General features: G+C 49.9%; 1 protein-coding gene across 3 annotated transcripts; it reads right to left on the bottom strand.

Moving 5' to 3' along the window:
* Positions 1-352: 352 nt before the first annotated feature.
* On the bottom strand, positions 353-14,417 carry BMP4 (bone morphogenetic protein 4). 3 transcript variants are annotated; one of them, XM_058807035.1, is made up of 3 exons: positions 14,221-14,417; positions 2,319-2,695; positions 353-1,372 (listed from the first exon to the last, which is right to left on the bottom strand). In XM_058807035.1, the coding sequence occupies exons 2-3, from the start codon at positions 2,686-2,688 to the stop codon at positions 531-533; spliced, it is 1,212 nt and encodes a 403-aa protein (XP_058663018.1). In that variant the 5' UTR covers positions 2,689-2,695; positions 14,221-14,417; the 3' UTR covers positions 353-530. The 3 variants fall into 3 exon arrangements, with proteins under 3 accessions (XP_058663018.1, XP_058663017.1, XP_058663016.1); XM_058807034.1 differs by lacking the exon at positions 14,221-14,417 and adding an exon at positions 3,255-3,404; XM_058807033.1 differs by lacking the exon at positions 14,221-14,417 and adding an exon at positions 3,259-3,342.
* Between the last annotated feature and the right edge of the window lie 1,597 nt (positions 14,418-16,014).

Here is a 16,014-nt window from a genome sequence, read left to right as displayed (position 1 = left end):
TGCTTTGGAAAGGCTTGGGCCAGGTTAGCAAGGTCGGCTCTATTCCCAGCGGCTCTTAAATCTCCAGGGACCCGCATCTCCCACGTGGCACAGCCCCAGCACCAGGAGATCCGCGGTACCTCGGCGAGAAATAGAAAGACTAATAAAATTTGCAAAGCCTTTAAGTGAAAATAGGGTGGGGGGAGGAAGGAGTGGAGAAGGAGGGAGGGGGGCAAGAAGATAAGGAGACAAAATAAACTCCCGGCTGCACTCCCAGCCAGCACAGCCTCAGCAGCACCCTGAGAGGCGAGACACAAAATGCATTTACCTTTAAAATAATGACTCATTTTATTTTTTTCTTTTAATATGTAGTTATAAATATATTTTGTCAAAATATATGATCATTATTGTCAAAAACATTTGCACATAAAGTCATAAATAAGGTCAAGGTGAACGTTTAGTTTAGAGAAGAGTCCAGCTATATCAAGCAGTTCTGGGGTGGGACGGGAGGGACCGAGAAGGGGAGGAGAGGGCGGCGGGCAAGGGAGAGGTCAGCGGCACCCGCACCCCTCCACCACCATCTCCTGGTAGTTTTTCAGGACCACCTTGTCATACTCATCCAGGTAGAGCATGGAGATGGCGCTGAGCTCCGTGGGCACGCAGCAGGCCTTGGGAATGCTGGAGTTCACGGAGTTCACCAGCGTCTGCACGATGGCGTGGTTCGTGGAGTTGAGGTGGTCGGCCAGAGGGAAGGGGCAGTCCCCGTGGCAGTAAAACGCCTGGTAGCCCGGCGGTGCCACGATCCAGTCGTTCCAGCCCACGTCGCTGAAATCCACATAGAGGGCATGGCGGCGGCAGTTTTTTTTGTTCTTGCGGGAACGCTGGTGCTTGGGGCTCCGGCGGGCTCTGCGGGTCAGAGCGTGGCCTCGCCCGTCGTGCCCAAAAGTGACCAGGAGCGGCCTGAGCTGCGCCCAGTCCCCACGCCCTTGAGGTAAAGATCGGCTAATCCTGACGTGTTTGCCCTGATGAGTCTGTGCGTGGTGGAGGTGGGTGACCTCGATCACCAGCCCGTGGTTCGGCTGCTTGTCCTTGGTCCACCGGATCACGGCCGGGCTCACATCAAAGCTCTCCCAGCGCGTCTCGTTGTGGTGCACCAGCCGCGTGTCCAGCAGGCGCGTAATGGCCTGGGCGCGCTCCGACAGCGGCTTCATCACTTCGTAAATGTTTATCCGGTGGAAGCCCCTCTCCCACGCCGAGCTGGGCTCCTCCACCTGCTCCCGGTACAGCCGCAGCTCCGCCGAGGAGATCACCTCGTTTTCCGGCACGCTGCTGAGGTTGAAGACGAAGCGGATCCGGGGCGCCTCGCTGGGACCCGGGACGGTCTCCAGGTGCTCTGGAGGAGAGCAGGGATGGGGGAAAGAGGTAAGACAAGCAAAGAAGAGCACGTCAGCCTCGGGGCGCACGGCCCGGCACAGGCACAGCTCGCACCCACGCTTCACCTGCCCGGCAGCCGCCGGCTCCGCTCCGCTCCCCGCGCATCCCGCCCGCCGCACCGGGAGCGGCCCGGCCCCGGCCCCGCCGCCTCAGCCGCGCCTCGAGCACTCCCCACCCCTTCCCATCTCGCCTCCTCCGGTCAGAGAGGCTTTTTCCCTTCAGCTTTTCCTCCCCCGGCCTCTCCAAAATCATCTCCCCGGCGAGATGCGGCGCCACGGAGCACAGAGGTGCCTTGTTGCGGGGGGCAGGGGGAGAAAGAGAAGCAAATTCCAACGCAGTAATGATGCGGCTGGATTAATAATTCAGATTTACTTTGGAAAAGAAACATCCGCTAGGAAACATTTGGATCAGATTACAAGGGTCTATTGGATAAACCTTATAAACACACAGCTGTAAGCATTAAATTCGAGTCGGGGTTTGGGGGGATTTTTTTTTTCTTTTTTTCTTAAGAGTAAAAGCAGGCAGCAATTGCTTTGATAGTTCAAAAGAAACACTCCAGGGGCGAGATCCCGCCCTCGCTTTACTCCCGCATCCGATCCAGATCCATTAAATCCACGCGAGCGCAGGCAGTGACCCCGAGGCAGAGGCACCGAAGGAAACTCGCTGTTGTCAACAGAAGCAAAAGCACTTCAAAATATGGTCAAGCTCGGGTTAAGCACAGGATGCTGGAAAAAACAGCGAGCAGCACGCCTGTCACCCACACACGGCAGCCTGGGGGGGGTGGCTTTCCTCCCATAAATTTAGGGCCGGGCACGTCCTGCTTCTAAAGGCATTTGTGAGCTTCCAAACGCAAGGAAATCCCGATCGCTACCGGGGCTGGGAATTTACCGCCTCCCATCACTGACCTTCATGGTGGAAACTCCTCACGGTGTTTGCCCGGCTGGTCGATCGCTCAGGGTACTGCAGGCTAATTTCCTGGAGGCTTTCCTCCTCTTCTCCGGACTGGAGTCGATAGAGATCCAGCATGTAACTAGGAATGACGGCTGACTTGCTGGGCTGAGGCCGCCTTCGGAGCCCAAACATCTGCAGCAGAGTTGTTTCGAAACCCCGCAAGAGTTCATGGCTTTGGGCAGAGCGGCGTCCGGATCCGGCTTGTCCCTGAAGCTCTGCCACTTTCTTCCTGCCGGTCTCAGGGATTAGGCTAGCATGGTTAGTACCTCCTAGAAGGACTTGGCATAGTAGGACGACCATCAGCATTCGGTTACCAGGAATCATGGTGTCTCTGGGGTGTAAAAAACACGACAACAAACAAGAGGGAAAGTCAGGACGAGAAGCGAAACCCCCCTCCTCTTCCGAATAAACTTAAAAATAATAATAATAGCAGTAATAATAGTAATAATAAATGGCAAAAGGGCACGGGGAGCAGCCCCCATTCGAGCGGCAGCCGGCGCGCCCCGGCGGGCAAGGACCGGGGATCGTGCCCGGGCTGTCCGCAGCCCCGCAGCCCCCTCGGGCAGGCGGGATCCCGGCGCATCCCGGCCCCGCTGCCCCCTCGGGCAGGCGGGATCCCGGCGCATCCCGGCCCCGCTGCCCCCTCGGGACCGGACGGGACGGGAGCGGGACCGGCGGAGCCCGGCAGGGAAGGAAGGGGAGCGCGGCTCTGCAGCCCCCGGTGCGAACGCGCCGCCGGACCCCGGGAGGGGACGCCGGGATAAGAACAACAAAAAGTTTTTCTCAAAAAAAAAAAAAAAAAATTAAAAATTAAAATAAAAAAAATTAAAGCCCTGCGATGAAAACAAAAAGCGAGGAGCGAGGCGGAGGAAGAAGAGGGCTGTACTCACTGACAGCAAGCAAGGCATATCAGCACAGTCCATGATTCTGGAGAGCCAGCCCGGACCCAGCGCGCCGAAAGCCCCGGGGCAGCGGCTGCCGAGCGCCTCCCGCGATCGCCGCCCGGCGCAGTGCGGCCGCCGCCGCCGCCGGCCCCGGTTTTCTGCCGGCCCCGCAGTCACGTGGAGCCGCGCTCGCCGCCAGCCCGGCCCGGCCCGGCCCGGCCCGCCGCCCCCGGCCCGCCCCCGGCCCGGCCCGGCCCCGCGGGGGACGGCCCTGCCCGCTCCGCCGCCCGGCAGCGGGGGGAGCGCGGGGACCCCCGGCGGAGCGGCCGCGCTCGGAGCCGCGGGGCGCGGGCCGGGGCCGGAGCCGTGCCCGGGATCCCCCGCGCCGCTCAGGTGCATCCCCGGGGACCCTCCCGCTCCGCCCTGGCCCCGCACGGCCGGGGCGGGGTCCCCGGGGCGGTCGGGGCTCCGCGGTGCGCCCCGAGGGAGCGGGCTGGGAAGGGAGGCTCGGGACGGGAAACTCGGGAAACTCTCCTGGGCTGTCCCCCGACGAGAAGGGAGGGAGAGCTTGGGAACCAGAAGCAGCTGCGCGGGGAAAGGCACGGCGGAGGAGCGTGGGTTTCTCCTGTGCTCCCACCACCCGCCAGCCCCGGGGGGTTGGGAGCCCGTTGCCAGCACCGGGGGTTGTCCCCGGTGCCTGCCCGGGGTTCCCTCTCGTCCTCCAGATTTTCTCATCCTTCTCCCTGGCTGCCTGAACAGCCCTCTCCCCCTTCCCTCCGGGCCGGGTTCCCAGACCCCACCGAGGTGAGCAGCAGGCGCCTTCCCAGCCCCGCACGGGCTGTGTGCGGCCACAGCTGGCGGCCCCAGAGAGGGTCTCCGGGAGGAAAGATGCTCCCTGCCCCGCAGTTCAACCCCAGAATTGTTTTGGGCCAGCTTTGGGCTGGGAATAAGAACGAGACTTCCCAAGGCTTGAGGCTGCTCCCAGGAGGGGGTTTGGGACAAACTGGTTTACCATTAGCACACATTAACTGGACACAACACATGCGGGCGCAGGGTGGGATTCTTGGGGCTGTCCTGTGCAGGGCCAGGACTTGGACTCAGTGATCCTTGTGGGTCCCTTCCAGCTCAGGATATTCTGTGATTCTCTGACCTTCTGGGGGTGATGTATGAGCACACAGTGTGGAGAAGGCAACTCTGGGGAGAGACCCTCTGAAGGAAGTGTGGCAGATGCTCCATCCTTTGGAGACTCAGAGTAGACTGAGCAACCCATGGTAAATCAAGCCAGCTCCACCAGGGCATTAAAATCTGTCCCTTTGCCCTGCTGGGGTATCCCTTTGTGTTGGGCAAACTGTCACCCACAGTGAGAACACAGTTAATTTATGAGACCAAAAGATGTGGTCATGGAGTGGCCATGGGAACTCCTAAGCTCATCAATTAACCACAGCCAAAAACCAGCTCAGAAACGATGACTGTGGCCACAAACCACGGGGCTGCTGTGCCTGAGTGCAGCAAACCCACACCAGCGCCTTGGTGTCCTCCCAGCGCTGCCCCAGAGCTCACACACCATCACAGACGCCTTCTTTTCATATTTCACTTTTTTTTTGTTTGAGTTCAGACCTGACCCATGCATTAGAAAAGCCCAGGGATGTCACCGAAAGGACACGCACAGATAAAAGGCAGTGCTGACACTGTAATATCTCTGAGTTATTCCTATACCACTCCGAGTTTAAAAGAAACATCTGTTAGCAAGGTATTTGGACTATGAATCCATCAAAATTTGTGAAATATTGCTATCACCATTTCAAATGTATCACACTGTGTGTTATTCTTAACAAGGAAAAACAATTTTGGGAGTAGCTGCTGTGCAACTTTTTTTAAGTTAAATAACATTTTCATTGAAAATACTCCAGTCTATAAACAAAGTTTACATGAGGGCCTGTATAGTGCTGCTCCTAAAACAGACCTCTGGACTGGGAAAAGCAACCAGCTCCCTCTTTGTGGGGTATGTTCCTCTCTTTATCTGAAGACCTCGCTCAGGTTTTGTAGGGATCAGAGAGTGGCCGTGCTGGAAATGTTTGTGCTGAAGGAATTCAGTGGCAGGGCATCCAGTGCCTGCTCTCCTAGGCCATCCTGCTGCGCTGAGATCCCAAAAATTGCTTATGTAACACTGGTTAGCCATGCCCCTGTGCTGGGGCCAGAGAGCCAGGGCACAGCAGTGTGGTTTGGGGTCTCGTAGGAGGCAAGAGCGTATTTGAGTAGCTCTCTGGTTACTAAGGAGTGTTAGTCATGGGGAAAGCTGTAGAATTTATTCCGTAAAATGTAAATACATAACCCAAACCACAAAGGAATAGCCATGGATGGAAATAGTGTAGCGTTTACTGAAGGAGCTGGGCTGCCTTTCTACAGAAGCTGTATTTCCTTGGCCCCACAGAGCGTAATTCACCTTGAACAGAGCTTCTGCTCCAGCCCGTGGAGTTACACATCGGCTGAACTCGGTCCAGGCACACTAAACAACCCAGTGTGTTATATATTCCAACCAAAAAAGTGATGCCAAAACGGAGCTAAAAATACAAATGTAGAAGGTCTGAAAAGCAAACACTGCTTAATTCAGCGGTGGATGCAACATTAAAGATCCAGCACATCAAAACCAGAGAATGTTGTGTCTGCACTCAACACAAGGCTCAGCTCCCCTGGTCACACCTCACATGGTGATGGGGGATCAATGGTGGTCTTGCCTGTGACCCAGCCCCAGTCTAAGGGATCTACTGCCAGGTTTTTTCCTCTCTGTCTTCTGGGAATCTCTGCACCTGGGTGGCAAAACCATGGGTCTCCTCTGGAAGTTGGAACGTTGGGGACGCCACTGTGCGAAGGCTGGCCAGACCCAGGGGTGATCCATCACGGGCACACCTTGGCTGTGACACCAGACTGCTGGTGGCACTGAGCAGCCCCGGAGCTGGCAGGTGTCCTGCAGCCCCAGAGCCCAGCTCTGCTCACGGGGGTCAGCAGCTGAGGGGCAATTATTTGCTCAGTTTTGTTTCAGCCTGATAATTGTGGGTTTGCCCAGACACGTTTGTGATAAAACCCCAGCCACTCACATCTGACCCATTTCCAGGTTTTGTGTGCTCAGGACCCACCAGCAAGCGCTGCAGGTCGATGTTCAGCACCTCTAGAAATTAGGCCAGCTCTGTTTACAAGGAAAACTTCTCCTCTAATGGCAGCATTTCAGGAGATGCCTCTGGACTCAGACCTTCCCAAACCAGTTCTTGGATCCTGTGTTATTTTTAGAGCAGCTGCACCTTTTTGGGCTCTAAAGTCTGCAAACAACCCGCCTTGGGAAAAACAAAAAAGAAAGGAAAAAAGAAAAAAGAAAAAAGCAACAACAACAACAAAAATAACTTGCCTCACCAGATTTGTGCTTGAGCAGGAACAAGCCTAAAACCATACATAAATAAATAAATAAATATATAAATAAATGCCTATGTAAGAAACATTTAATGACATGAGTTAAAGGAGGAGATGCCCATAAGTGTGCTAAGATCAATTCCCTCCTGCCCTTTCCTAAGCTTGTCAATTAAAACAAAGGGAACTGAGCAAACAACTCCAAGGGGTTACGTTTTCCAAAGTAGCTCTTCACCAAAGAGCTGACTGGTAAAAACAAGTGCAGCTGCTTGAACGGCAAAAGGAACATTTTTTACAACCACTCTGAGATTTTCATGATTTCTCTGAGTGCTTCAGAGCTGGCCTGTTCTACCAGAATATTCTACCTCCTCCTGAATAAATAAATTCATACTTCTCCTAAAACACAGAACTGGGCCCAGCTTGGACTTTATTTCTGCTTTACATTAAAGTGTCTCTGCCGAGGTGTCAGGACCACGTCTAGAACCACTCCTGAGCTAATAGGAGAATCAGGTTCAGCACTGCTCTTTCATTTCAAACAGTTTTTGGGTTTTTTTTTTTTTACAAATCCCTACAAAAACATTGTGTGGGAACATTACAATAAAGCAGTTCTAAAAAGGCAGTCTTTGGTAATCAGACACAAGGCAGTCGAAACAGTAGGATTGTCTGCTCTTTTCTATTTTTAAGTCTTGAAGGATGATTTTTATTGTTTTGAGAATGCTATTAAAAGGTTGGCTGTCCCACGCAGGGTGAATCTTAAGTTGCTGTTACTTGACTCATTCCCTTTGTCACTTTTCAGAGATGCCCAAGAGTGAGCAAGGCTAGAAAAGTTACCCCTTGCTGTTCATACTCTCTGCCTTCTGCTGTGAGTGTGAGGTCTCTGCTGCTAAATATTGTTCATTTAGAGATGAACAAAACTCAGAGGTCTGGGTCGTTCAGGCTGGACAGCAGGAAGAATTTCTTCACAGAAAGTGTGGTTAGGCATTGGAATGGGCTGCCCAGGGAGGGAATGAAATCAGCATCCCTGGAGGTGTTCAAAAACAGCTCAGTGTTTTGATGCTGCTTGGGAAGGTGGTGAATGGCCAAAGGTTGGACCCAATGACCTTGGAGCTTTTCTCCAACCTTAATGTTTCTATGATTCCATGATTAGGGAAGTGCTTCAACAACACAACTCATAAAATGAAGGGAGAGCCATTTTAATGGCCTGTTGTTAAAATTCCCCTGAGCTGTGTTAGAATCACATCTGTTGTAAAATCATCTCCACATCAGTGGGTTTCCTCGAGGGATGTGACAAGAAGAACACGCACTGATCTCATCCAGCTTTTGGAGAGAATCTCTGCCTTTAGCCCATGTTTGCCTCAGCACTTTGTGGCTCCCCACTCCTCAAAGCCTCATCCCTGAGAAGCAAGGAGGACCTCCAGAAGATGAAGAGCTCATTCCTCCTGCTCTGCAGTTGTGGCTGGTACTAACAGAGACCATCATTCTCCTAAGGAGTGCTGCCCAGCCATGTGGAGATAAGCAGATTCCTTTTGGATCTGATGGAGGCTTTTGGAGAACAGCACAGGGCTGGCAGCTCCCTGACCTTACAAACCACTCTGTGTGTCTCCAGCCCTGAGATGTGGCTTTGTCTGAGTTCTGCTGTTACTGATATTTTGCTCTCCCTTGCTGCCAAAATCTGCAATTCCACACAACAACATAGCACCTCTGAGGTGCTGACATTTGTCTTTGTCCTTTAATTGCAGCTTGAGATCTGCTGCCAGCAGAAGCTTTAATGATCTCAATCACTACTACAAGGTGTAAACAAGCAGAGCAGGAAAACTGCTGCAGAAGTAATTCACGTGGGCTCTACTGGATTTTTAGCAATAGCAAAGGACTTTACTGGTAGGTGCTGTAGCAAGTTCTGGGGAATGTCAGCACAGGGATGAATTTTGAGTTCATTAATGTGAACATCCTCACCTGAAAGCAGAGAGGGAGGATCCTGCCCAGGAGTCCCTCTTGGGAACCATGGCTGTGCCCTGAGGCCTCCATCTCCAACAATAACAAACTGGTGGGGCTCGTTTGTACCAGTTGCCTGGTGACAAGGTTCATACTCACAATTAATCATCATTCTTAGAAAGTGCTCACTGAATAAACTTACACAGGGTGTGTGTGAGCAGAGCACGAACTCCCACAGACACGTGACACTGAAAAGATGGTTTCTGGTGGAGAGGCTCCTGCTCATTCTGTCCTAGAATATCCTGAGTTGGAAGGGACTCACCAGGATCAGAGCCCAACTCCTGGCCCTGCTCAGACACCCCAACAATCCCACCCTGTGCCTCAGAGCAATGTCCAAATCCTCCTGGAGCTCTGGCAGCCCTGGGGCTGAGCCCATTCCCTGCTCAGCCTGGGCAGTGCCAGCACCCTCTGGGGGAAGAACCTTTCCTGATGTCCAACCTAAACCTGACACAATTTCCTGACAAACCTTCCAGCAGGACCTACTCCAGCCTAGCATGGCAAGGCTCTCAGTTCTGCTATTGATCAAGCAAGCTGGTGAGTGAGGTGTTAGCTAGATTTATTTTCAATTAGAGACATTCCTACTTACTGTTACCTGCTCTGCTTCTTGGTGGGGCAGCAAAAAACCTCTTGTAAGCAGAATCAAAGCCCACCTTCTCTCCCAAACAGCCAAGACCAAAAAATACTTGAGTAGAGGCAGAGTTTGTGTCAACAGCAGCGAAACCTGATTTCATTTTTGTCTCTTTTCTGCATAAGCAAGTATCTGTTTTCCTCTTCCCTGCTTCCATCATGTACAGACACTGACTCAGCAGCCCAAAGGATGCCTTTAGCAACCTGGGGATTTCAAAGGCCATAGATTTGGTGCAGAGCTGCAAGTACTGGGATGCCTAAAGGAAGGTTGTCCTAGTGGTGAAGGACCTGATTTGGACTTCAGAAGATCTAGGTTCATCTTTGTGCTTCTGTGGCAGTGACTGAATCATCAGGAATCTACTTTATCCAAGTGGTTAAGAGTACATTAAACAGCAAAGAGTAATTAAAAACATGGGGAAAGGAGGCAATTAGAATTGAAAGCAGGTCAGAGCCTCCTTTCTGGATCAACAAGAGCATTTTGCACCATTGTCAGAAATAAATAAAAAAATAAACATTGCTTCTGAACAGGTCCTCAAATTCCAACCCAACAAATAAAAGTCTTTCAAACCCTTTCGGTGGGACTCCAAGTCCTGGGAAAATACTGGAGGAATAACAGGACATGGAGACTCTGAAGAATCTCTGATTTACAGCACATGGAACAAAAGTGGTGCTGCTCTGTCCATCACTGCAGAGACACCTGGTGATTCCCCTGTCACCCATGGCAGAGGAAGAGGAGGAAGAAGAAGAAGAGAAGAAGGATGAGAAGAAAAAGAAGGAGGAGGAGAAGAATAGGAGGAAGAAGAAGCAAAACTGACTATGCCTGGAAATGAGAGATTAAACACATTGTAGTCAGAGGTGAGTTTCCAGCTTTCTCCAGAAATACTCATCAGGGCTTTACATTACTGGCTGGCAGCCACGAGGGCTGTGAACTGAAGGGAGGCCAATTTCTTGACCTGCAGGTTTCAATGCAAAGACAGTCTGTCCTCTCTGATACCTTATCCAAACGATGTGGGCAAACCAGCGCCGTACGTGCGTTCCGTGCGTGTCCCATCCCACAGGCAAACCAGCCTCTCTATTTCCTAAAATACCAGCCACCAAAGGGCTGACAGAGGGAGAAAACCAGGGAACTGGCTCAAAAAAAAAAAAAAAAAAAAAAAAAAAAAAGGGACTTTTAGAAAAGGAATATCTAAAAGCCAGTTTGAAGAGGGAAAATTAGTAGAGATATCTCGTAGCTCTTTCTTGCATATGAAGGGGTCTTGGAAGTGAGGGGGTGCTCACCTCCACAGAGCCCCACCTGGGCAGAGGGTTTACGGAGTCAGAGCCCACAGGATCAGCAGGAAGACAGAACAGGAGAGAAAACTGATATGGGAAAGAAGTGAAAACCAAGAAGGCAAATTCAGTCTGGGCAAAGGGCCAAGGCAAGGCCAAGTGCAATTCTAGAAAACAGGACTGGAGCCAGAGGCACCAAGGTGTTATGACAGGCCTGCACTGGTCTACAGTGACAGCCCAGAATGATGCACCTGCCAGGAGCACAGCATCACCCAGACATGAAGAGAAATAGGCTTAAAAGTAGATTTTTTAATGTAAGTCTCAGGATGGAGGGTCTGGACCAGCAGTTTCTGCTTGTGCAGGATCTGGAGTTAGCATAAGGCTGGTATCTCCCTGTACCTGCCCTCTGGGCACACTGGAGTTACTCTTTGAGTCAGGGAAAGCAGAGCTAAGTCAGAACAGTTTCCCTGAGGACCTGTTTGTTCCCCTGGTTTCACCCTGCATTCCTGCTTGTTCCACCTCTGTCCTGCTGACTCTGCTGCCTTTTCCCACCCTCTGTACACATACCTGATAGAGCAGCAAGCCTCAGAACCAGGTATTGTATGCAGCACCACACCCCAGTTCGAAGAAATATTGCAAAAAGCAAATGTGAAACGTCATTTGTAAAACTGGCATCAGCTCACAAACGTTCCTCACAAAGACCCAACACTGAGGTTACTCCAGGGCTGCCAGAAAGTCACCTCTCCTGTCTCCAGAGGCCTCAGCAAGTCACTTTATCTCCCATCAGTGTTTCTCTACATAGCTCCTAGGTGCAAAGTGGGGCAGGAATGCTGATGCCTGTCCCCCCCAGCCCAGGCTGAGGAGAAGCTGAGTGGGGTTGGGGCTTCAGGGATTGCAGGATAAAAATGAAGTGGATTAAGACAGATGTTTGAAGAGCAGAGGATAAAATCAGAAGGTCAAAGAGGACTTAGAGTCTGTGAGTATTGACTTGAGTCAGGAATAGTGGAGACAAGCCATAGACCCAAAGCACAAAATGGCAAGGTGGGATTGACAGAATCTCTCTCAGAGTGGTGCCACAAGGAGAGCTTGGGCTTGCAAATCTGTTGTGTGATTTGTTTCCCTCTCTTGGCACCACTGGCTGCCCCCAGAACAGCCACCATTCCTTTTTCACAGGTTTTCCACCTGATAAGCACCAGGAGCCCAGGAGGAACCCACCACAAGAGGTGCCTTGACATGGATGGCACAACTGCATCACTTCCATCGTGTTTTCTGATGGAGGAGAGGGACTGGAAGCAGATTCCTGAATGAGGTTGAGAATGGCTGTGGCCTGGGGGCAGAGCAAGAGTCACCAGAACTTTGGAGACCCAGCTCTGTACCTGTGCTTGCAGGAGGTGCACAGCTCCAGCGCCTCAGAGTAACTCCCAGCCCTTTGCAGAATGCAGGGAATTTACCTCACCCAGCATCATCCCTTCCCTTTCCACACAGGATCACCCTTGCCCTGCTGGGCAAAAACTCCTTTCACCCAATCCAGCAAAACTCAAAGTCCAGTCTGAAAAAACCCAAAATTCTCAAACCCAAAATGAAACCCAAAGACACAGCAGAGTACAAAAGGCATTTTAAAACAAAAACTAACTAAAGGCTGGGCTCTGTTCTGTTTCTTGAGGCATGTAAATGCTCTGTTCATCCATTTCAAACTCTTCCCAGCAACAGAGCTCCCAAAGCACTTTGTGTCTGTGGGGTGAGCAGCTCCATGTCTCCCGTGGCAGAGGGCACTCACAGCGATCTGGCTCGCGTTACTGAGCAGGATCAGGTGATAGATGGAGATCCACGATGCTGAGCAGCAGCTCACAGGTCAAAGCCTTTCCCTTCTGTCTGAAAATCCTCCTGCACCTTTCTTTTCCAAAGTAGAAGCCCTTCGTTCTCCAAAGGTTTTTGTTGCTACCAAGCTTTGTGTACTTACACATCCCTGCTAGAGCAAGATTTCGGCACAAGAGAATTGGCACAGTATGTTACAGCTCACATAATTTTTTTTTGTTGTTATAATAAAATATTTTGTAAAGCTGTTCATTCTACTGTCTCATGAGAGATGAATTGTAAATCCAGCCAAAAAAACCCTGCCCCATGTCCCTGGATCTTAGGAAATGTAGATTTGTCACCTTTCTGTCTCTTTGTATGCTGTTAAGATTTTCTCCCTGTAATTTTATGCTGCTGAGGCATCTAATGACCTAAGTGGTCCCAGGAGAGAGGAATTGGCATCCTCTAAATAAAAGAAATAAAAATTAAAATTTAAAAAAAGAAAGGTGAAAAAAAGGTGTTTATTTGCAATTTACCTTACCTGAATTGTTTAAAGTGTTATCAGAATGCAAGCACCTACTTTCTTCTCTTCATTTTCACAAGATATCCAAGATTGGCTTGAATTGAGAATGTCTAAAGCCTCAGGCATGATCCTGGGTGTTCTCAAGACTTAAATGTCACTGCTTAAAGAGTTAAAGATCTAGATGGCTGCACTAAGAGGATGATAAACTAATCACTCACTCACTGCTGGTGAGCCTGGTGTCATTTACTGAAACATGGAATGCATTTAACAATGTAAGAGAAACTCCATGCAGTCCAAAAGCCAAAGATTATTGTTAGATTGTCAGGGTTTACTTTGGAGAAAGTCCTCAGTCTAATTACCTACGTTTAAGCAACAGAAGTTTTTTTGCCCTTGTTGAAGAAGTTCACATTTTCCTTTCAAGCCAATGGGTGGTTTGAGTTTTTTAAATGCTACTAAGAATTGCAGATTCTGTTCAGGGGGCCACAAAAATTGAAGATAGGGACTAGGTAGAAAAAATAATTCTTCCAGGGAGCACATAAAAAAAATGTTTCCTATCATTATAACCATGAGAAAAGTAGAAATAATAATTAGACTACTAGTACTGAACATTGACCTATTGATTTGTGTCTTCCAGTTCTGTGAAATGCTGGAAAGAAAAGGACAGCTCTTTACACTCAAAAACATGCACTTTTAAAAGCCACACTGTTTTTTGGAGCTGCTGGAAAAAAATGCTTGAAATCCTTTTCACTGCAATCTCTGAACCTTGGAGGAGGAGAGAGAGCAGGTCCAACATTTTGGTGGTGCATTTTTGCACCAGAATTTGGTGAATATTGACAGTTTTTCTTAAAATGAGATCTCAGCTAAAGATCAAGATAGTAAACATGAGTAAAACATCAAAGGGATTCTGTGGGGCTCACCCAGTGGGCATCCAAACTGCAAATATCACTTTATTCTCTTTTGAACGGTACTTTTTGAACAGTACTTTTTGAACAGTTCAACTCCCTTGTGTGAGCAGCTGGTGCAAGACCCTTTCCCAGCACACCAAATCCCAGAGCTGCTCCCCGTGGATGCCACCAGGAGTTTTTTGTTGATGGGACAGCAAGGCCTGGAGTGGCAGAGCCAAATGAAGGTGTGGCCATAACTCATCGTGGTGGCTCGGTGTCACTTTGACCCAGCACAAACAGGCAAAAACAGGCAGTGCAGTGACATCAGCGCGTCCTGGCAGCCAAACCACCCTCCCGAGACTCTGCCTGGGCGCTCTGATGTGGCCGTGGCACATCCCTGCACACCAGTGTCAGTCTGACCCGGCAAACACAGGTAAGGAAGGCAGAGGAAGCAGTGGCAGCCCAGCAAGGGTTAAGTGCTTACCTGTTCTGCAGAGACTCGAGGTGGGCACTCTGCTCCCCAGCTCGGACAAAGCTCGTCCCATGGCTCTGCTGCTGTGACCCAAATGACTCTGAGGAGGAGCAGGAGGAGGCAGAAACACCTTCTAATGACACCTGCCTTCATAACAAGCCTGGCAAGACAGCACATGATCATTTTCCCTGCTGGGTGATGGCTGGTGGCTCAGGCAGTTCTGCTGACCTTGGTTAGGGCAGTCTCTGAAGAATTTAACTCCAGCCTCAACCAAAGGACAAAAATCCAGCTGTATGGGTGGAAATTCAGCTGCTCAAACAGAGACATCTTCAGCATCGTCCTGAAATGAATGTCAGAAATAGATCAGATTGTTCTCAAGCAGTGGCCATTTCCCTGCACACCTAAAAGGAGAATCCAAATGAGTAAGTCAGGTGTTGCTGTGCATGTTGCAGAGATCTAAAGGCAGCAAAGAGAAATGCTATTCAAAGGAACCTGCTCTTCCTGTTGTGTAAACCTCTCTCTCTACAAAGATGCAACATTTTCCCTAGGAACTGTGTGACAACACTTGCCTCACTGCACTGTGTGAAAGACAGAGCAAACACTTTGAGACCAAGACATGTTTTTTTTACAAGGGCATGGAGTGACAGGACAAGGGGAATGGCTTTAGACTGACAGAAGGCAGGGTCAGATTAGAGATTAGTAAGAAATTCTTCCCTGTGAGGGTGGGGAGGCCCAGAGCAGCTGTGGCTGCCCCATCCCTGGCAGTGTTCCAGGCCAGGTTGGACAGAGCTTGGAGCAACCTGGGATAGTGGAAAGTGTCCCTGCCCATGGCAGGGGATAGAACAAGAGGGTCTTTAATGTCCCTTCCAACCCAAACCAGTCTAGGATTCTATAATAAGAACTGGAGAACTTTGGAAATACACTCACAGCTCCACAGACCACAATTGCTACTGCAGCACAAACTGTTTCTATTTCATCTATATGTGCATGATTTTAGGACTTGAAAAACTGCTGCCCTTGTACTTCTCAGCAGCTAATAAAAACCCTTGTTAGCAACATCTGGATACAAGATAAGGGAACCTTGCAAGGAAACATGAGGCATTCAGCAGGTTTCTGCAGTGGGTTCTTCATCGACCCTCTGAGGACTCTGCTCCAAAGGCTGCTGAGGTGTTGAGGTGTTTTTCCATTGACTTCACTGGGCTCCAAACCAAGACCTAAAGCCTCCCTGCTGTGTCTTGGACATTTATTTGTGTTTGATCTGTAATAAGATCTTTCATTTCTCTTATTCCTGTAAAAACAAATAAAGCCAGAGCACAAGAAAGCAACTAAACACATGCTTAGCTTTAAGCATATCCCTAAACCCACTCACTTAAAGTCCTTAATTCTATGGACTCCTGGGAAAGAAAAGCACATGTTAAAGTTAAACACGTGCTTGGGGTCTTTGCTAATTACTGATGGCCTTGTGTCTTACAGGGCCCTAAACACTTCTTAGAGCATCTGGGATTTTAGGGCCCATATGGGAGAAATTACATGGAGACCATCTCAAAAGTGCAACTTTCAGTGTTGTATCTGATGCTGGAAGTCTGTCTCTAGTGGCTTTCAGACTGATTTTGTTACAACACCATTTACAACTAGCTGAGGGAAGAGTTTCTTAGATATTTGTAAAAATAAGAATATCTAAAACCAGAACCTTTCCTCGGCTAATAATACAATACCATACCATCAGGACAATCAGTCTAATCAAACTAAAACTTTGGAATGGATGTGCTTACTGGCATCTCAAGACCAAAACTGTCTCACTTCAGC

This window comes from Ammospiza caudacuta, chromosome 6, assembly GCF_027887145.1.
Source record: "Ammospiza caudacuta isolate bAmmCau1 chromosome 6, bAmmCau1.pri, whole genome shotgun sequence".
NCBI lineage: Eukaryota > Metazoa > Chordata > Aves > Passeriformes > Passerellidae > Ammospiza > Ammospiza caudacuta.
This window is presented reverse-complemented; position numbering and strand designations above follow the sequence as displayed.

Coding starts and splice junctions, on each gene's coding strand:
- BMP4 (XM_058807033.1), bottom strand. CDS start 3,287: ATGGACTGTGCTGATATGCCTTGCTTGCT. Junction 2,696..3,258: donor GCTGATATGCCTTGCTTGCT/GTCAGTGAGTAC, acceptor TTTACACCCCAG/AGACACCATGATTCCTGGTA. Junction 1,373..2,318: donor GAGGAGTTTCCACCATGAAG/GTCAGTGATGGG, acceptor GCTCTCCTCCAG/AGCACCTGGAGACCGTCCCG.